General features: G+C 47.1%; 1 protein-coding gene across 1 annotated transcript in view; it reads left to right on the plus strand.

The window, feature by feature from the left end:
• The window catches only part of COL23A1 (collagen type XXIII alpha 1 chain), a 175,990-nt gene that overhangs the window by 151,614 nt on the left and 2,896 nt on the right, over positions 1–21,480 (plus strand). The window contains exons 7-29 of the mRNA XM_051794203.1: positions 1,532–1,558; positions 2,231–2,257; positions 6,427–6,498; positions 7,710–7,826; positions 8,266–8,301; positions 8,834–8,860; positions 9,240–9,266; positions 10,353–10,397; positions 10,969–11,031; positions 11,999–12,043; positions 12,520–12,597; positions 14,095–14,148; positions 14,850–14,894; positions 15,351–15,440; positions 15,790–15,861; positions 16,665–16,706; positions 17,215–17,241; positions 17,692–17,763; positions 17,855–17,908; positions 18,177–18,203; positions 18,678–18,731; positions 19,339–19,425; positions 20,834–20,911. Coding sequence (XP_051650163.1) covers positions 1,532–1,558; positions 2,231–2,257; positions 6,427–6,498; positions 7,710–7,826; positions 8,266–8,301; positions 8,834–8,860; positions 9,240–9,266; positions 10,353–10,397; positions 10,969–11,031; positions 11,999–12,043; positions 12,520–12,597; positions 14,095–14,148; positions 14,850–14,894; positions 15,351–15,440; positions 15,790–15,861; positions 16,665–16,706; positions 17,215–17,241; positions 17,692–17,763; positions 17,855–17,908; positions 18,177–18,203; positions 18,678–18,731; positions 19,339–19,425; positions 20,834–20,911 — 1,266 coding nt within the window. The remainder of the gene's footprint in view (positions 1–1,531; positions 1,559–2,230; positions 2,258–6,426; positions 6,499–7,709; positions 7,827–8,265; positions 8,302–8,833; positions 8,861–9,239; positions 9,267–10,352; positions 10,398–10,968; positions 11,032–11,998; positions 12,044–12,519; positions 12,598–14,094; positions 14,149–14,849; positions 14,895–15,350; positions 15,441–15,789; positions 15,862–16,664; positions 16,707–17,214; positions 17,242–17,691; positions 17,764–17,854; positions 17,909–18,176; positions 18,204–18,677; positions 18,732–19,338; positions 19,426–20,833; positions 20,912–21,480) is intronic.

A 21,480-nucleotide genomic window follows, 5' to 3' on the forward strand; every position in this document is an offset into this window, starting at 1 on the left:
GTAATCTTGGTTGTGTGCTCCTGGCACTACAAAGTGATACCATAAAAATAATTGATCCCAAAGTGGGTTCCATTTCACTCCAAAGGAGCTGAGGTTGGAACTACTTGAAGAGTGCACAGTGTCCATGCAATACTTTTTGGAACAGCTGGACTTCATTTTATGAGCTGTTTTCTTGACTTCATTTTTTTGTTGGAAGCCCTTTGGATATTCAGGTGCTCCACTCTTTTCTTACTTATTTTACAGAAACCCAGACTTTTTTACTTTCATGCTAGCTGAACTCTGGCCAGCTCCAACTCCTTCTGTTGGATGGTTCCTACAGAAGGTCACAGTTCCATGTTTTGTGTCCAAACCCCATTCTCTTGCACTACCTTTCCTAGAGGGCACAATCTGAAATCTTTTATAGTTATGGTCCTAAAGCAGCTGGGATTTCAATGTGGGCAGAAGTCATTCAGTCTTTGCAATTGAAAAGTTACTCCAGACACTTATTTCTAGCTAGGTAGGAGACGTGCTGTTAAAGCTGTACGTTGCTGTTGTTGGTTTTTATCCTACCCCTGAAGACAACAAATGTAAATAAAATCTAGAAATAAAGGATTAGAAATGAAACAAAAAGGAAGGCCAGCTCACACTGTGGTGCTCAGGGCTCAGCTTTGAATCAGCAAAACCCCGTGATGGGAGCACAGTCGGACACTGGGAGCACAGTCCTGCACCCAGGGTGCCACTACCGGGCAGGAGTGAGACCCTGAGTGAGGGACAGGGAAAACCTCAATGAAAAAGCAAATTTATCAAACAGCCAGAGCCAAAGCAGACTGTTCATGATCTCTTCCATACCAGCAGCCTTGCTTAGAGAGCAATTAACAGTGGGAAGGATGCATGGGGATGCAGATCTGCCACTGCTGACCTCTCTGTTGACCTTCCCCCACTGCATCCCACTGGGTCCTGCTTCAGCAAACTCCTTGAATTGGTCTGAACCCTGAGATTTAGTATTTTTCTGTGCTGGAAGGAGGATGCAGAGCAGGCACATCACAGTGTTGCTCTCGGGTTCTCTCTGGGGCTGCAGTGTGTCTCTGCCTGTCTTACAGGCAGCTGCTCAGAGGGAAGATGAATGATGCCTTCAGCAAATAGGCCAAAGAAAGCAGCCCGTCCTCCCTGTTTATTTCAAACAGATGTATAATTGTTGTAATGATATGCTGAGCATGTGTTTTTTCTAGAAGTGATTTAATACCTCAAGATATCCTTTTCATCTATTTGGAGTCACGTGTTTGCAAGTGGCTGTCATGCTGCCTGCCCTGCCCTGGTCCTTCTCCATCCTCTGTCCTGGCAGGAGCAGGCAGAACCTCATGGGTGCTCTTCTGGAAGTGTGCTGCTTGTGTCAAGCAGCGTGTAACTTTAAAAGAATAGCATGTATGCTTTAAAATAATAGAGAATATGGCTCTGGTCTGTGAATTGATGAATGCAATCTCCTTGTGTTTGGTGTCACGTGCACTGATGATTCTGATGTTCCTTAACTTGGATCCTTTTTGTGTGTTTCCAGGGACCTCCAGGACCAAAAGGGGAAAAGGTAAAGGCTGCATTAACACATGGCTTTTGGGGAAGCTGGTGTATATCCTCCTGCTGCTGTAATTTTCTCAGTTCATGTTGCCCCAGTATGCCAGCGTGACGCTGGGTTCTGTTGGGACCTGGAGCTCTGACAGTGGGTTCTCAGGTTGCTCTTGGAAAAGCCCCAGGAAGGGAAGGAGGGTGGGCAGGAAGAATTTGCAAAAAACTAGGAGGGATAAGTGTGGTCTTAAAGCTCACCCACACTATAGGGTTTCTGGTAAGCCCTTAAGGGTCACGAGATTGGCATAAATCTCTCTTGGCTCCTCCAGGAGCTCTGGGCTCCATCGCTCCGTGTTTGCATGACATGAGAGTGGCCAAAGGAAGTCATTACTGTACTGAAAGTGAAGATAATTCTCACATGTGTAGGACATAAGCAGTTGCTAGGGGAGCCTTAGAGTTGGGAACAATCTGCTATTTCTGATTTATTATGTGTCTCATCGCCTGCCAGGGCAGAACCCTTCCCTATTGTGTTGTCTCGAGCCCTTCTCCTCCCTGGTTTTGAATACATTAAGCAATAGAACACTCTTGCCACTTCCCTTGTGTGCTGTACCCACATCCAGCTGACCCTGTGCTTGGTCCTTGTGGGTTGACATTTGAACTCTCAGCTGACCTTGCTGTTTTGCCTGATGTGCAGGGTGAAGCAGGGGACGTCGGCCCAAGGGTAAGTAGTGACACGGCACGTTAATTTATTCCAAAATCTGGTTGGGTTTAGTCACTGCACAAAACAAGGCTTTGTGTGCAGCTTTGCTGCAAACTGAGGTATGGTAACAATTCTGGAAATGTTTAATTTTGCCTTTGGAGCTCTTTTGTGGTGGTTTTCCTCACTTTGGCCATGAGGAAAAAAAGACTTGAAGATCCTTGGGTTCCTCGTGAAGGGTTTCACTTCTACTGAACTTTCTTATCCCTGATTTCCTCTTCCAGTGTCAGAGATAGTTTCTCTTGAAGCTGAGCTCCTTATCTGTTGGCATTAGAGCACCACTGCATGATGGTAGGGCCTGGTGCCCCAAGGAGAGGTCAGGCACAGTGTTGTGCAGGATGGAATGTTCTTCCTGTCTTGCTGAGCCCCCACCTGGGAGCGTGGTGGCACACAGGTGATATCCAGGCTGCCTTTAGAAACAAAGGGTTTAAAGTAACTGTAAAAAAGTTGGCTGGTAGGGTTAGACATCATTGCTGGAAACACAACCAGGGCCTCAGTGGTTAATGTCAGGCAGAGATGCATCAGAGACATCTTTATTTTTCTCCCTTGTGAAGTCACTTTTGGAAGTTGGCGTCATTTTCTGAAGCGGCTCCCAAATGCCTTGGGCGTGTTGGGAAATGTCACCCTTGGGGTCTGAGAGCCCCTCAAATTTCTCTGATAGATTTATGCCCTGTGTGGCTAAGGAGGGGCTCAGCTTAAAGTCTCCACTTTGTCTGAGTGCCCACCCACATACTCAGAAAAGGCTTTAAGAGGTGATTCAGCAGCACAGGGGTGTGAGTTTTCACTCCTTTGCTGGGGCTGATGGCTGAGGAGATGCTGCTGTGGGAGATGCTCCAGGACAGGCTGTATCTGGAATTGTGGGGCAGGTGACAGCTTCCAAGGTAACACTTGTCCTATGTTTTAATTTACCAAGAAAAAAGTGCTTGGTTTTTTGGTTTTTTCTTTGTTTTGTTTTTTGTCCTGATCTGCATTTGTCCAGATTTTGCTTTAGTTGTAGATTTATTTATGTCTTTTTGCACAAGAGTAAGAAAAAGGCTCAAAAACGATTTGGGAGGAAAGAGGGAGAAACAAGCCTGGCAGAGCCAGGCACAAGTAGATCTAAAAACAGGTGCCTGTCTTTGAAAATAGCTTCCTTTATCTCTCCAGACACTCAGGGTTGTGAATTGGATGCGAAACTTCTTAATACCATCTGGCCCAGATTGTTTTTTTTTTTCTGAATTTAATCTGTCTTCTTCCTCCAGTTTCAGTGGTGGCTTTGTTTAGCTGATTTTGAAAGATGCAAGTCATCGCATCAATGGGAGGATAAATTATAGTTATAGGACTATGTCCAGTGCCCTCTCCCTCGTAAATGTTCATGTCTATGGGTGGTGGAGTGGGGATAGACTGTGTCAGTGAACATTAAAATATCATCATAAGAATGACAGATTAAAAGAGAACAATGGTTGGGGCAACTTTGGAGGGACTGTCTGCCGTGGGAGTGAGGTGATGGCAATTGGGGATTAGCTACTGAATATGTTCATGTCTGCACTGCTTCTCTTTCTGTCTGTAATAAACACCTGCCACCAGCATGGACAAAAATACAGATTATTACATGTTTGAGTGTGCCTGGTGGTGGATGTTGGAGGGTGATTTTGGAAAGCTGAGGAAGATCACATTGGGTTGTCTTAATCACTGAATGCTCGTTCTTGTAAACAGCATGAGGGAGGATGCTGTGCAGCCTCACAGGTCAGGATGGGGAATAAAGGTACCCAAATACACTGCTGGAATTCATGGAGGTGTATTTACAGGGAGAAAGCAGTAACAGATCCCCTCTGCTCTGGGGAGGATGGAGGCAGTAGAGGCAGGATGCTGCCAAGGCTGTGCCCTGGTATTTGTGCCTGTACTTCTCACTCAACATCAAGTATTCTGCTACACCTCCCAAAAGGACCGGTTTTATAAGCCAGACTCGCTCCCTGAGCCGGCGCCGGGATGACTGCTCTGGATTTATGACCTTAGCTGGGTGATCTTGTTCTTACTGACAGCTCAGATGTTCAGACAAACGATGGGGTTGATGAATCTGCACATCTGGGCTGGTGGATGCGCCGTGCCTGTGGCAGCAGCACCAGCACTGCTCCCGAGGGGGGGAGGATGGGCTGCAGCTGGTGAGGGAAATGCTCTGCCTGCAGTGGCCCACGTGGCACGGGCCTGCTCGATGGCCAGTGCTGATGGAGATGGCACCAGCACCACCTGCACCCTGAGCTGCTGGGGGAGCTGAACGCTGGTGTGGCTGAACCAGCTCTGCAGCTCTGCTCCACAAAAGGAGCTTTTTCTCTCTTACTTTCTGCAAAATTGTAAGTGCCTGCCAAGCTCAAATTGCAGATAAAAACTCAGCATAGGAAGTATCCTGCAGAGCTCACTGTGACAGTCAACAGACACCTCTGGATGCTTTTATTTTATTGTTTGCTTACTTTGGAGCATTATGTCGAAGTGGCTGAATGGAGTTGTCTAAAGCTGGAAATTACCAGTGCTCAAGGTTTCAGTGCTCTAACATTCCACTGCTCCATGGGGTCAGACCCAATGGCCAGTTAGCCCAGTGCCTTGCAACCAGGTGCTTTGGGAAGTGTGGAGCAGGAACATGAAGCTCCATCACAATTAACCCCTCTCCTGGATCCTGGTTATCTGTGGCCTGGGCATTTCTTGAACCAGGAGTGGTGTCTGTATTTAATGTCTCTCAGAGCTGTTCACCTTTCATGGGCCTGTCAGTAACAGGAACTGTTTAAAATTAAACGTGCACTGGCTGGATTTGGTGGGATATGGGGTGTTTGGCCTTGGAGGAAACACAAATTATTATTTCACACTAAAACAGTTAGGGCTGGGCTTGGAATGTCCTTCCTTGGATGGTGCTCACCAGTCTGAGGGGCAAGGAAAAAAATTCAGTCTCTGCCTTGCTCTGTGGGCTTTTATGAAAATCCCACTTTATGCCCTTGTGTATCTTTATGAACATAATAAGCCATAAAACTGTGTCTTTTGTGTCTACCACAAAACCCTGTGCTCTCAGTAGAGTCTTTTTGGTGGTTTCTGTAGTATCTGGAGGGTCTGGCCAAGTGCAAGGGGTCTATGTCCCCATTAATTTCAATTTGTCAGGATTTCAGTGACATTCTTCCCAGAAATGGCTGTATTTGAGTGCTGAGCTGAAGCCTCTCTCTATAGTTTGAAAAAAATCATTGGGAGGGGTTTATTTTCTCAGGTTGGTTAGTTTTTTCCATCTGACTTTACTTTCCCCTCTCTCTTTGAGAAGATGGTGATAAAACATCTGAGCTCAGTGTTCCTGTGCATGCCTGTGGCTAAGCCTGGGGAGGAGGTGGCCTTGCCCTTGCACTATTTACACTAAAACTGAGGTTTGGGGTTATCTGTTGTTGGTGTGCAAGGCTTAAAAGCTCCTTGGCAATTTGAAAAAGAGGTTTGTTCCTTAGAAATCTCCAAAAATCCTCATGAAGGATGTGCTCTGTGTTCTCCCAGGGCTTCTTGTGGCTTCACCCCACCCCTTTGATTATCCTATGGATGTGTGCAGGGATGGGTTGGTGGAGGAAAGGGAGTTGCACGTGGTGCCCTGAGAAAGGAAGTGTCTTACTGTTTCTCCCTAGATGATGAGGGGAAAGGCTAAAAGACAATAGCAATGACTACTGACATGGTCTAAATACATTGTTTTTGCATCATATAAATCTGAGAGGTTTATCTGCAATTTGCAGGCTGGGGAATACATCAGTATTCATTTTAGCCTCTGAAAACAAAATATAATATTTGGTCTCAGGGAAATGCTGGGATATATCCCCTGTGGGGTTTACTGGAATAATGCTCTTTATTCTGCAGTAGGGGAATTCTTGTCCCAGCTGCTTTGGATGTCCTATTGTGCAGTAAATTCATGAAAAAATGCTTGTTTCCCTCAGTCTGTGTCCTGCTTACCAAGGTCCAGTGTATCCAGAACCTTAAAACCACCACTGCTGGCTACCAAGACTATTTCTTTCTCATGCATCAGTTAATTATCAAAGACAAATTGTTATATATTGATGTAGCCTTTAAAACTCACTCTTCTGCTGTGCTTTCACCTTAAACTGTTGCTCTTTCTTCTTCTACCTCCCACTTTCCCTGGCTAGATGGTTTTCCCCCACCTCAATCACGGATTTCTGGCTAATGATCAGCTTGTCTTTAGTCGGCGAATGCTCAAGGTAGACACCAAATCTGCTGGTTTGTTGTGGTTCTTTGAGCTGCTTCTGTTTCTTCCCATTGCTATTTTAAATTGCCACTACCATGGCTGTGTTTACAGATGCTCAGTGGGGGTGTGTTTGAGTGAAACCCCATCCGAGTTTAGGGCAGGTGTTTGTCAAAGTAGAGAGACAAAAAACTAATGGGTTTTAGCATTTGCTTCTTTGTGAGATTTTGGAATCAAGCAGCAAAGTCCTATAAATGTTGATATGAACAGTGCTGGTACTGTAAAATAAAATACATTAAAACTAGAGTAAGCTAAATCCTTGATACTCTAAATGTGACATTTTAATTAGGAAAAATTCAGTGGGAGACTTGACATAATTGGTTGCAGTGTTCAGCATTTGCAATAGGGTTTTTTAAAAAACTGTGCAAGTGATTTAGGAGCCCAGATCCTGTTGAAAGGCCATGGGATTTGTGCTGCTAAGTCACTTAAGGACTTCTGAAAAATCCCACACTTGTCCCTGATTTGAGGGTGAACCACATATTAAATACAGCCCTCTTACTGCCTCGGTGGTGACTTCCAGATGTTGCTAAAAGATTTATGAGGCTGCCTTTCCATGAGGCTTTCCATTGTGCAGCCACATGGATGGACCTGGCCTTGGGGCTGGGCTGGGATACTCGATCATGGAGCCCCTCAGGATGCTCCCACCAAAGCTTCACAGCCACACAGAGATCCTGCTGCTGCTTTTCCTCTGCACCCAAGCAATGCAGGGTGTGAGTGACTCTGGATGATAATATATGGCCTTGGCTGTGTTTAAAGGATGAGACTAAGCACTGCTCCTTTTTTTGTATGGCTTTTCTGGTGTGGTGCACTAAGCTGTGGCAGTGTGTGCATGCTCCAGGCCAGCATGTTGTGGGTCTGAGTTATTTCTGGGTGCTGTTGAATTGGTAGTTTCCATGCAGACAGTCACTTGCTAAGGGCTTAATGAGATAAAAGCTCGTTGGAAGGCTTTGAGCACGATCTAGGTTAAGGAATCAGACCCAAAGGGCATAAATTGGCCATGAGCTCACTTTCAACCTCCCCAGTTGGCAGCTGTAACTAAATTCCCCTGGGACAGCAGAGGCCAGGGTGCTGGTGGCCCAGGGATGCAGTGCATGTGTTGTGGGCACCCTGCAGCCACCGCTTGCCGACGCCGCTTCATCTCACCGTGTCTGTGTGAACTTCTTCCAGGGTGACCAAGGTCGAGATGGAGCCACGGGCCCCCCCGGTCCACCAGGACCCCCAGGTGCCCGGGGGCCTCCTGGTGACACGGGAAAGGATGGCCCAAGAGGACCTCCAGGCTCCCCTGTAAGGACGGGAGATGCGCAGCGAGCTCACGCCGGGCAGTTCCCACCCCCGAGGGAGAGGAGGGTGAAGGGTGTCCCTTCCCCAGTGCTGCCACCCCAGCCACTGCTCCCCAGCTTGAGCCACTGCTGGGCTCCCATGGCTGCTCGTGGAGCCAAGCTCTGGGGCAGGGAGTAGGAGGAGGGATCTTCTGTCTTAAGTTTTGGAGCAAAGAGCTGGACCTGGGCAGGTATTTGCAGGGGTTTTAACTGAGAGACCCCAGAGATCTCTTCCCCGATCCACAGCCTTAGGGTGACCTGCTGCAAACCTGCAGACCACTGGCAACTTATTCAATGAAAAAACAGGCTAAGGGATAATGCAGTGGAATGTTCTTAATTATTGCTGGTCATTTTGGAGGCTGTAACAGGTAATAGTTCCAACGTTTTTCTTCTCATTTTCACAGGGTGTCAAAGGCGAGCCAGGAGAGGAAGGACTCATGGTCAGTATTGCCCAGGAGCACCTGTGTGTGTGTGTGTGTGTGTGTGTGTGTGTGTGTGTGTGTCCCTCACCCCTTGCTTTACATCAACCCTTCACCTCACTGCAGCCAAGAGGGTTTGTTGTTGCTTATGGAGTCCAAAAGAAAGCCATGTGAAATTTAGATTGCCCTAAAATGGATGTTTGTCCAAGGGTACCTGTGCCCTGGGGAGAAAAGAGGCCAGTTATTTCGTCCCCTTGGCTCTTCTGGAGGGATGTGGTGCTCCTGTATCCTGGTTTCTGCCCCTCTGAAGCCACCTGGCATTGTACTCCCAATTCCCTAAGGTTCAGGTTGGACAAAAAGGTGCTTATTATACATAAAATACATGAGCCATAAAAGAATATTATTTACTTGACAGCACAGAGAACTTTAACAGTGTAATTTATAAAGGAAGATGAGAAGTTGGCACTTGTGTAATTTTTTTTTCCATGGAATTTAAGTACTCTTGGAAATGTTTTTACTTGTCAAACAAGTAAATCACTCCTGTATCCAACAGGGTGCCAGAGGACCTCCAGGACCAAAGGTGGGTGATAATCTGTCTTGTTTTACACGTGAATTCTTGAAATTATGCTGCATAAGAGGGTGCACTCATCTGTATATACCAGCTATAAAATTCCAAGGTATTGCATTAGCCATTGATTGGGGGTGTAAATGTCTGAATGTGTCACTTCCTCAATATCACAACCACTGCCCATGTTCAAACCTGGAAACAGGGGTGGAGGGAGCCACAGGGGGGCTGGAATCTGCTGTGCTGTGGGAATGTGCTTTTTGGAGGGGATAAAGATGATCAACACAAGCCAAGTATTTTAATTTTACAACTAATTTTGACTATCCATACAATTGATCTTATTTTCTGTTATGTCCCTTAACTTCTTTCTCTTCTGTTGACATTGCTGTTGAAGGGTGAGCCTGGAGTCCAAGGGAAAAAGGTAAAATGGTGATTTTTTTTTTTTTTAATTATTCTATTTTTTCTTTACTTTGCTCTGTGCTTGACTAGGAAAATCATTGCCAAAGACTGATGGAGAAGCTGTGGTCGTGGATGTCCATACCAACCCTTTCCTTGTGTTCCCTGGGGTTTCTCACCCAAGTGATCCTAAATTTCAGGCACAGCCGTTCCTGCAGCCTGGCTTTCATTTCCACAGGCAAGCCAGAAGCTGCAATCACATCTGCCCACTAGACAAAGAATAAAACAGCAAATGCCAAGCAAAGCAGTAGGTCTTGAGCCCTTTGGCTCCAATAATTCAGGCTGAACAGAGATGTGCCTGGAGCTTGAAGCTCCTGGGATGGGCATCCCTGTGCAGAACTGCAGTCCCGTGGGAAATGCCCCTCTTAGGGACAGCCTGCTTGGGTCTGGCACTGAAGATTGTGAGAGATTCACATGTCCAGGCTCTCCACATTTTCTCCTCGTGGATAAATCACTGCCTTTAACTGAAGCCAAAGCTCTGACAGGGCTCAGCCTTCCCCTCTTACTGCTCTGCACCAAAACAGAGGTGGCCGTGGGCATTTTTCAGGCCAGAATTTGGCTTAAAAAAAATTCATAACTGGCCTCTAAAATTAATCTCTCCAGCACCTATGAAGTGGTTTTACTCCAGGAGAACAATGAAGCACGACAAGCAGAAAAAGAAAACCCCCTCCTGGCAGGTGGTGTTGGTGACTTGTGGTGAAGTCCATGAGGATGGGTGGCAGCTTACAAGGACAAAAAAATCCTTAAAGGGATTAAATATCTAGTTTCTATTGAAGGTGGGAGAGCACCTTTCCCAGGACCTGCTGTAAGCAAATTCTGGGAGATGCCCATCCACCTTCCCAGGAGCAGGGGAGGCAGAGGCAGAAATGGGTGGGAGCAGGGGACCACTCTGGAGCCTCCTGGGCTCCTTGCTGCAGCTCTCCCCTGGCCTCCTGCAAACCTGAGAGGGTTCCAGGTCTATACAACACCCAGTTGGGTCAAATGATGTGTTGGATCCTAATAAATGTGTACAAGGTCTGTGTATTTCACTCTTTACATTTTATTTCACCAGGGTGATGATGGGATCCCTGGGGAACCAGGACTTGTGGGCCCTAAGGTATGTTCTGCTCTGTGTCCATCTGGTGCATGTGTTTGGAAGCATCTTTTGCTGTCTGGTTCCTTGGCACCACATCACAGTGGGGGCAGGTTGTGAAGCACATTTCTCCCCTGACATAGAAAAAAGATCAGAAACTTTGAGGGTGGTGAGGCCCCAGCACAGGTTTCCCAGAGAGGTTGTGGCTGCCCCATCCCTGAAATTGTTCCAGGCCAGGTTGGACGGGGGCTCGGACACCTGATCGAGCAGAAGGTGTTCCTGCCCATGACAGGGGTTTGGAATGAGGTGATCTTCAAGATCCCTTTCCAATCCCAACCATTCTGTGATTCCATACTGCGGTTCTGGGGCCAACTTTATGGCTGAACACACCACTCACAGCCAAACTGTTAAGCTTCATTTTTATCTCTTAAAAACTGCCCATTTGCACCCAGACAACGTGATGTGTTTTACGGCCAAAAGCAGAGCTTTGCTCACTCGTGTAGTAAAATGAAGATAAAGGAAGAAAAGAGTAACCTGAAGAACTCTGTTCTCCACCCTCCCTGTGTAGCATTTGCCTAAATTGCCTTGTTTTCAGGGAGAAAAAGGAAGTGTGGGTCCCAAGGGAGAGAATGGCACCGATGGCTTCCCAGGACCCAAGGTAAATAAAACTGACACAAAACAGGGGCATGTTATGAGTATTTTACCTTTTCCTGGTGACTTCAAGCTGGGTTCAAGCAGAGATCAGTAGAAGAGTTTTTAAATTGTCTCCTGGAATGTTTTCCATTGGATGGCTTTTTTCCTCAAGAGAGGTAAAACTCTGATCACATTTTGATCTCATGTGATTGATGGCTGTGGCATGTGATGAAGAAAGTGGGCTCTGGTGATTCTTAATAATTTTTTTTTTCTAGATCCATAGTAACAGATGTTCCCCCTGGTATCTCTTGAATTTAGGGGGGTTTTCTATGCATTTTTACCATTTTTTACTTTTTGGAGGGCTTTGATTTGGTCAGCAAAGGGATTTACATGGGTATGGCAAATGGGGTGTTTTTTGAATCCTGAAGTGAATTTCAGGTCACTGCTGTGGGAGTACTATGGCTTTTTGAAACTCCCTAATTTTCAAAAAAAAAATATAGAAAAAAGGAAGAAAGAAAAAGAAAAAGGGAGGGAAAGGGAAAAAAAATGAGGAGGGAAAAAAAAGAACAATTTGGCACAGCCCTTTTCCTTAAACTCGCCCTTGAAAATGGTTTAAACATCTTGGCTGAAACTTTCCACATGCAAAACTCAGCCTAAAGCAAAGACAGCCATGTGGAACGAACACAAAGCTTGGCATGCTTGGAGCTGGAAAGTGGCACATCACCAATACTGGGGGCTCAGCCCTCAGTGGGCCACTCCACTCCCTCTGCAATGAGACCTTCTCTCACTGTCAGCCAACCCACACCAACGTTATTTGTGGCAAAATATATTTGCTCTCAAGTGGAATCTATTTTTTGCAGGGAGAAGCACTCCCTTCTTGGTGTCACACTTAATCTAAAGCATATCCTTATGGGTGGGTACAGTATTTTCAGGATAAATATTCTCTATTTTCCTTGGTCTCTTTGAACCAAAAATGTGATTTTGATTTTCAGGGTGAATCCGGTGAGAAGGGAGGAATTGGCTCCATTGGACCCCGGGTATGGATGTTCAGGATTTCAGTTTGGAGCTGTGTATTTGCCTCAACCTGAGCTGTTCCCCACCACCTCTTTCTGCTTAGTATGTGTTTGAATTGCTTCAGGATCAGTTCAGTGCAAGAAAATAGAGATGGTGCATATTTAAACAAATGATTATGCAGGTACCAAATGCTGCCACAGGAGATAGCTCTGGGAGATCAGTCAAGTCCACCCTGTAACCTTTTTTTTTTTTTTTTTTGCAAGAGGGAAGCTGGGAATAGGGGTGATCAAGTGAGGATTTCCATGCACTTCTCCCTTACACCAACTGATGCCCTTTTGAGGTTTGGTTGGATGGCAGTTCCAGCTGTCAGACCAGGGACTGGTTAAATCCATGGGGTTTGTGAGGTGATAACCCCCAAACACTGCATGTCAGGTCTTTGCTTTCATCCCACCCACCTCTCAGTGCTGTCAAATTGAATAGGATTCATCCCTGGTTGCAGGGTCCCCCTGGCCTGAAAGGGGAACAGGGCGACACGGTCGTGATCGACTATGACGGCCGGATCCTGGATGCACTCAAGGTAAGCCCTGCACCGAGGCCATGCAGAGTCCTGCAGTTAATGGGAAAGGACTGAAAACCTACCAGGCTCTGCCCTGGTGATGTTGTGATATCTTCTTCCTGTCCTGTGTCTCCTTCCCGAGATCTCTGCCTTGGCACAGAGCTGGCTGGGAGGGAAGAGCTTATTACGCCTGGGGGCTGAGGATGTTTAGGATGTACCAACAAAAACCAGTGGTAGAACTCTGGGCTGTGAGCTCAGGCTTGTGGGATCCGGTGTGGGATGTGGGTTAATATTCTGCAGGTAGAAGCAGTGTGACACAGCCATACAAACACCTGATGCAGTGAGTGTGAGCAGCCACATCACAGCTCAGACACTGCCGGCAGCAGGGTGTGATTCCTGTGGTGTGGAGATGCTGCTGTCACTGTCATTGTACACCCTCTTCAAGCAGCACTGGGGATGCAGGAGGAAGGGGAACAGCACCCAAGCCCTGACCTGCCTAACTGAGCAGAGCCCTGCCTTTTTCCTTAGGATGGAATAAGCTGAATAGAGTAAATACTTAATTACAGACAATTGAGAACCATCCTAATTGTTTTATAACAGGCTGCAGGGATACACAAAGTGCTGGTAATTTCCATTTGCCAGATGTCTGCATGGCGTGGAGCTTTTGGGAGTGGAGTTTGTGGAGTGAAGTGGTTGGAAAGGCTCCATCAAACGTCTGGAGGCTTCATCTGCTGGGCCCAGACCCTCTCCTATGTTCTGCATGCAGAGGTTGCTGAGGGGCACATCACTGAACCTTGCTAACTTTGCTGTTTTCCTGCTTATTAGCTGCTTGCAGTGTTTGTGCACTGACCTATCTCATGGGCAAGGCTTTGGAAAGGATTCCAGTGTGACTAAATGTAACAGCATTCGAGTGTGCAGCCATGGAAAAAGGTGCTTGAGGATATGATACTGGTTTGGTTTTCATCTCAGTGAGACCACAACTTTTGCCGTTTGAAATAATTTGCTAGTTGGAAAATATATGTTCATCTCAAGGTGGTTTGTGGTCTCTGCACCCACCAGTGCCCATGAAAAACAGCTTCCTTAAGTGTGCTGTTAGTGCTCACAGAAACTCCTTCGTTTCCCCTCTTTAATTGCACCTCCCTGGCTGCTGCTGTTTCCAGCAGGATGCTGCTCCCCAGGCCAGCTGGCAGGAGCACACAGAATGCAAAAAGAAACCACCAGATTTGGGGCCACACCTCTCACTAGAGGCATTTTGCCTCTTAACCCATGTGCTGCTGCACCTGTACACCCAGCTCACTCCCACTGTGTTTTCTTCTGCATGAACAACCCCATGCCAGAGGGACCTTGGGTGTCTCTGTGTCAGTGGAGCTCATCTCAGTGTTTGAGCAACCCCATTCACCTGAGAGCCTGTTGCAGGTCGTGGCTGGGAGCTGCTCCTGGCTCATCCCCCCAGCACGAGGATCATGTGCCATGTTCACGTTGGTCAGGATCAAGCCTGTTTTGTTTGCTGTGTTTCAGGGTCCACCGGGTCCCCCAGGGCCACCCGGCCCCCAAGGCACTCCAGGTCCCAAGGTGAGCTCAACCCCTGCCATGCAGTGTTCCCAAGAAACACTCCATGTGGAGTCCCCCATGGTGATGCTGCCTGAGGAGGAATGTGAGGCTATGTGTGGTAAAGGAAATGCTGTGGCTGAAAGGAATTGCTCTGGCTGAAAAAAAGGAGGTTTTTACACAAAACCCAAAGTTTTGTTGATCTGTCTCTGGTCTCCAGCCTCTTCCAGAGGATGCTGTCCCAGAAAGGAATCCACTCCCAGTCCCACACCTGACAGGTGAAATCCCAGTCCCTCTGAGACCACTGTGGCAGGAAGCAGAAGCAAATGGGAGAAGCAGTTGTGAGAGGGGCTGGCAATGCCAATGGCTGTGCTGAGCCACCTCAGTCCCACCCTTCCCGTGTTCCATTTACTGCCTTCCTGCTTCACAAGCAGGAGTCTGTACCCTGCAGTCAGCTGTAGTTTCTTTAAAAGAAGAATGTAATTTGCAGAAAAGCATCTCTTGGAAGAATGAGATGGGACAGGATTTTGGTGCCCAAGGTCTCATATTTGGATGAGCCAGTAATGCTGGTGCATCACTGACACCTCCTTGGTCCTGAGCCTGGCAGTGGCAAACCCATAACCACAATGGTTGTGTGTGAATAACTCATTCCTTGCAAAATGCTTTCCTGAGATGATTTCCTGATTTAATTTACCATGTGCTCCCCTTTCCTTGTGTCCCTTCAGGGAGAGCTGGGCTTGCCGGGCCCACCTGGACTGGACGGTGAAAAGGTGAGCTGGGCTGGATCGAGTGAGGCCTTGCAGGAGCCAAATAAAAAAGACACACAAATACTGTGTGTCTGTGAAGAGCAAATCCAGTCTTCCAGGGGCAAGCTCTGCTCTGTAATGTCAGCTCTGTCTCCTTGAACTGATGCCCCCATCCTGATGCTGCTCCCAGCCGTGTCTGCTGAGCTAAAGGGGCTCCTTTCACGAGTGGTTCATCAGATGCTGTCTCCAATTTTTTCATAAAACTTCCCAACCCTATATGGCTGCAATCCCTACTGTGACCCAGCCAAATTCTACTGTGCCCACCAGACTGGCCTACGTGAGTTTGATTAAAACGTGTCCTCGTGAGCTCGCGCTGCGATGTGGAGGCAAATGTGGAGAGGCAGAAGGGGCTGTTGTGTTTGGGGTGGGGGGTTTTTTAACAGTTTTCTCCTAAGCACGTTGTTTTCTGTCAACTTGCAGGGTCCCAAAGGAGCAAAGGGTGACCAGGGCAGCGCAGGGATCACGGGGCAGAAAGGAGAGACAGGAGAAATGGGCTTAGCAGGTCCACCGGTATGTCCCTCTCTGTGCTGTCCATCTGCTGCTTGGTTCTTTAATGTCACTTCTGCAAATGCTCAGAGCGTGGCCAGGTTGGCAGATTTAAGCAGTGACCTGTCCACACCGTGTTGCCATGGAAGCCGATGAATGCAGGAGCTTTGAATTTGCATTTCTAAGGATGATGATAACAGCTCGTTCAGAAGGTACCAAGGAGGAGAAAATCTTTCTTCAAAGCCCCCCGGGGATGAACATGAGCTTTACTTGAGCCAAGGCTGGAGTTTAGAGGGGGACAAACGTATTTTTCTCTCTTGTTTTTGCTTTGCTGGAAGATGCACCACACCAACGGTACATTTTTATCTTTCAGGGAGCAGAAGGGCCAAAAGGAGACAAAGGAGAAAAAGGAGACACCGGTTCACCATGTCTGCAGAACAATCATGTAAGATCTCGGCAACATAAAGCCTCTTCCATGATGTGGGGTCAGGCAAAGTTGGGGGGTGCAGGCTGGACCTGCCAGTCCTGTATCCATCAGCAAAACCCAACTGTTGTCTACAAGAACTTTCAGGAGCATCTACATGGGGTTTATTTGTTAGGGAAGAGCAGTTTGGACACTGAGCTACGAAGTTACTTTAGATTTTGCACTGATGGTTGAGATACTGCTGTTATAATTGTTTTGTTCTCAAAACAGAGTAAGCTCCTTGCAGTTATATGGGATTTCTGCATCCTTTTTTCCTTATTCATGCTAATTGCTTAATAAAAAAAGAAGTGGTAGGTTTTGATAGTTTGGGGGTTTTTTAATAATGACAGGAAAGTTCTAATTTTGTTCAGGGTGTTGGTTTGAGGCTTTGTTTTTTTGTTGTGGGGGGGGGTTTTTTGGGGGGGAGGTTGTTTTGTTTTGTTGGCTTTTGTGGGTTCGGGGTTTTTTTTTTAATTAAAAAGTCTGGTTTTCTCCAGTCTGTGCAAAAAATGGCATCACTACATCCATTTTATGACTGGCAAATACACTGAGTGGTGTTGGTCAGGCCTCTTACTTTAGAGGCTACTTTGATTATTCGTGTGCTTATAAAGATTCTTTTATTTATAAATACTACAAGCAACTCTTTGATTAGCAGATACTTTGATTAAAGCCATTAAATCAGAGAGCTTTAAAACATGATTCTGGGTTTTGTGAGGTTTCCATTGGAGAACTGCCTTGTCTCTATGCCCAGCCTTGTTAACGTGCCATTTAATTCCCTTCCATAGATCATACCTGAGCCTGGACCCCCTGGATTACCTGGCCCTATGGTAGGACTCCGGAAAGTGATTGCTGCAGATCTGTTATTGCATGTGATTAGTCAAGGACCAGGGTGGTTTGCTCTGTTTAACCATGGTGGGCTGCTGTCAAAGGCATCTGGAAGGCCAGGATGTCTCTGCTGAATCTGAGATTCACTTTGAGAGACCATGTGTCAAAACCAGGTGGCTTTTCAGGTGGCCTTCATAACCTGTGAGGTGTCCCAGCTGTGCCCAAACTTGCTGTCATTTGCTTCAGCAAAACTTTGGGGGGGCTCTTGCTCCCCAAAACTCATGTTGCAGAGCTTTATTTGTCCCTTGATACACTAAGTGGTCCTTTCCAGCTCCCCTTCCCCCTAATTTGATATCAGAGGACCAAATAAACTGCCACCTGTCTCAAAAAGAAATATTTGGCCAGCCATTGCCACACCATAATTTGAGCAAGAAATGGTTTGGGAAGGAAACTTTAGGATGGGTTTATAAATTCTGGGTTTTTTTAAATGCACCATTGTCTTTCCCACAGGGCCCTCCAGGAATCCAGGGACCTAAAGTAAGTCAATAAATTAAATGTCACCCAGTTTCCCAGCTGCCAGTGCATTATTTACAGGCTCACAAAAGGCCTGTCAGCTCTGGAGACTGACTTTTTTTTTTTTTTTTGGGTCACTGTTGTCACAACAAATCCCTTGGTTACACTGTTCAGCAGTTTGTGTTCCAGAAAACAAGCAGTTTGTCCTTCCAAACACATTTACGACCCAAAACCCTCCTCCAGCACAGAGTCCTGAGGGCTGGCAGCACATGTGAGTGAGGGTTTCCAAACCAAAAGGCTTCAACCTGCATTTTCAACTATTTTCTTACATGACTTGGCCAAGAGGAAAACATGGCCAGCAGTGTGGGTGAAAGCACCCCAGAGAAGGGGGCAGGAGAGGTGGTGGGTGTGTGGGGTGGCTGCCCTGGGCAGAGCTGCCAGCTCTCCTTGGCTGATGCCATTTCATTTATGCAGGGTTTGGACGGTGCAAAGGGAGAAAAAGGTGACACTGGTGAGAAGGGGGACCACGGTGACACTGGACCCGCTGTGAGTAGTTTTCCCAAATCTCATTTCTGGCTGTTGGCAGCAGCCTGCCTGACAGCAATGACCCCAATGCCCTGTTTCTTTGTAACTTCAGGGTCTCCCGGGCGCTCCAGGGCTCATTGGATTACCTGGTACCAAAGGAGAGAAGGTAATCCTTGGGGTGGGAGAGGAGAGGTGGCATTGGGGTGAAATCCTAAAACAGGGGCTGAGTCCAGCCGGAGCTGCAGAGCTGGACTGACCAGCACTACCCTGGTGGGTCACAAGGAGCAGCCTCCAACCCCAGGGGCTGCTGAGTGAGCCTGTGCTCTTACTACCATATTACACCAACTGGATATAAGTTTGTCTGCAGCACCAAACTCAACACAGCATGTCTTGATTTTGATTTTATGTCTTAATTTTTATTTTCACGACTGCAGGGAAAGCCGGGGGAGCCAGGATTGGATGTGAGTATGGAAACCATTAATTATTTATGTATAAACATGAATAGCATGCATGTAACTTGAGACTGTTGGGAAAATATGCAGCTAAGATTGTACAGACTACTCTCCCTTAAACACAGTGCCCATGGAATGATGTCTGTAGGAAAGGGCTGAACTCAGACCAGTTGCTGGGATACTTCCCCTGCAGAGTGGAACTGCTTGGCTAAAGGTGCCGTGGGGGTTTTCCTTTCCAACTGAGGATATTTGTATGGGATTCAGTCAAATGAAACTCTAATACCTGTAACATTACTGGGGTGTGGGGGAGCACTCCAGCTTTCCCAAGAAATTGCTGACACACGAAGTAAAACAGGAAGAAAATGTCATTCTTCACCATGGCAGGATGGGCTGATGAACTGAGATGCCATGATGTTCACAGACTGAACTTACAAAACCTTTTTTTTTTTCCTCTTTTTCCCTACCTAAAAATTGTTGTGATAGGGTTTCCCAGGTCTCAGAGGAGAGAAAGGAGAGAGAAGTGAAAGAGGCGAGAAGGTGAGTGCGTTATGGCTGCAGGCACATTCATGGGGCAGGACAAGCAGCTCTTTCTGCCAGGTTGCCCTGGGTGCTGGTCCTCTCTTGGCTGTTTCTCGAGTAATTCCTGAAAGGCCTTTTCCATAGCACAAGTCCTTGCCCGGTCCCAGTGTAGGGCAGGACAGGCAGTTAATTCCTACCCACTTGGAAGAGCTTTTGACCCCCACCCACAGCACAACCACTGTGGGGAAATGGAGCAGCCTGACAGCTCCAGGCTGCAAAGAATTGCTGGTCTTGGTTTCTAGACCTTGAAAATAGACCCAAGGCAAAGGTTTTGCTACAGGGATCCTTAAACAAAGGGATGCCCAGCTGCGTCCAGGGCAGTGGCTGGAAGCTACTGCTCCCACTTGCTGTCAGATACCAACCTTTAGTCAATCAGTTATCTATTACAATATCTCCACCTAGCTTTTAACTAAAGATTTTCACAGTGATTTAATTACTCAGCTGAGGTTACACTTGTGCAACTGTCCCTACTCTGGGTGAGGAGTGGGACTCTGTAAGTGCTGTGAGACATAAAGCAAAGGTGTTCCTTCTCCTTTTTCCTGATATTTTCCTGTTGTGCTGACAGGGTGAGCGAGGAATACCAGGGAGAAAAGGAGCCAAGGGGCAGAAGGGGGAACCAGGCCCCCCTGGACTGGATCAGCCTTGTCCTGTGGTATGTCTTCCATTTCCCTCATCCTCAGCTCGGGTTGCTGGGGCTGAAAAGGAGCCACAGCTTTTCAGCCAGGGAAAAGGAGGGAGGATTTGGGAGTTCTCTGTTTTGCAGTAAATCAGAGCAGATGGTTATTGTTTTCTCACTTTTCTTACTGGTTTATCTGCACTGCTGGAAGTTCACTGCTCGTTTTAAGGGCTCCTCACTGGCCAGATGGGAGCAAGACACAGCAGTAAAAATAAAGGATCTTTGTGTAAAGACCTTCTTATTGTAGTCAGGAACAATGGACCTCAGTAGAGCTCTTCAGGAGATAGTGTGAAGCTGCAGGCCTGGCTTCTAAGCATGTCTGAAATCAGGGAGTAACTGGGTGCTGTGCATGGGAGGTGATTTGTAAACAAGGTCAGCTCTATCTGTTCATCCCAGCAAACCAAGCGAGGGATGAGCCTGGGGAAGTGTCTTAGAGTTGATGCCATCATAGTTCTGCCAAAGAGAAGTGATGGATGAGCTGGAGCTGGAGCTCCCCAGGCTGCCAAGAAGTGCCTCTGGGAGAAGAGACCTCCCTGGGTTTCTCTGCCTGTGGCTCAGATCTGTCCCTTCTCAGTCAGACACATCCTGGGCCACCACTGTGCAGTGTCTACAAAGACAGGCTTTCCAGGAAACCTCCTGGGTGTTTGAGCCAGGGGAACCTGGATCTCCCAAGTGCACTTCCAGAACCTCTCATTCACTTGACAGAGCCCAGGAAAAAAAAAAATCTAGACTGATTTATAAGTTATTTGACCCGGTAAAATTTACCTCCTTTTCATTACTGCTTTTCATATATTGACTACAACCAGAGAGACAGATCCTTTCCCTAAAGTGCTTTGAAGGGTGCAGGATGAAAAGTATCAAATATTGAACTGAAACTGCTTAAATGTACCTGTTTAAGACTTTAGTTCAGAGGCACCAAATAGTGCCAGGTACTTGCTCTAACACGATCCAAAAACCCATTTCTTGTCTAAATGTGTGACTTTTCCTCAGCCTGCCAGCACAGCTATAGCAGCCAAAACTGTTGTGTAGCTCCACACCAGTAAAAAACTCCTTTAGTCAATATGCTTTATTTTGCCCAGAGATTGAATGTGAACTACCATTAATTTTTTCCTCCCTCAACATGTTGGGTGATTTACCCCTTACCTCTCTGACTGAACTGTTACAAATGTGAATCTCTGGTTTGTGTATAGATGATCTTTCCCAGATGACAGACTCTGCGTCTGTGAATTCCCTACCATAAAACCACTCTGCTGACTTGCTGTGTCATCAGAAATGGAGCTGTGAAGCTCTAGACCCATTCTCCTCCTCTGCTGAAACGTGGGCATCTGTCTGAGTAACTTCTGGTCCTTTATCATTCTCAACAAGCAGTTGTTTTTCCAAACAGGGAGATCATAGCATTGCAGGCAGCAAAAGGGAGCCAGGTTTGCCAGGCCTGGATGGGCTGAGCGTGCCCTGCCCTTTGGTACAGTATCTGCTCTCTCTCTTTCTTGCATGGCTTGTTGTGTGTGTTCCTGCTGTGGCCAAGCCCTGTCCTGAGAAGCAAATCCCTCCAGGGAGAGGAAGGACACAAGGCAGCAGGGCTGGAACGAGATGTTTCACTTTGGTATTTGGGGAAGGATGCCAATGTCTTGTTCCTGCTTCCTCCAAGTTAAAATTACTTTAGATAAGGAGTGTAAACCATGGGAGATCACGTAGAGGATGCTGGTCCCTTCCTGGCAACAGATGCTCAAAGTTAGCTACGGTTTCTCTCAGCACCTGTGGCCCAGTTTAGTTCCCCTCGTGCTGGTGCAGCCCTGTGAGTCCCATTCCCAGCTGAGATTTGAAAAGCTTCCCCCAAATGAAGGGGCAGCCCTGCAGAGCAGGGTCACCAGCACTCTGGGCATCAGAAGGGCTTTGCTGTGTCAGCACAGAGCTCAGGTTGGGTCCAGTGGTTATGCAGGAAGGTTCGTGCTCTCCTCCCCAAAAGGGCTCTGCTCAACTAGTCATTGTTTTATTTTCATTTTTTTTAACCACAGAAAATGCTGCATGTCA

The sequence above is a fragment of the Manacus candei genome, unplaced genomic scaffold, assembly GCF_025592945.1.
Source record: "Manacus candei isolate 608988 ecotype Guabito, Panama unplaced genomic scaffold, ASM2559294v1 h1tg000037l, whole genome shotgun sequence".
NCBI lineage: Eukaryota > Metazoa > Chordata > Aves > Passeriformes > Pipridae > Manacus > Manacus candei.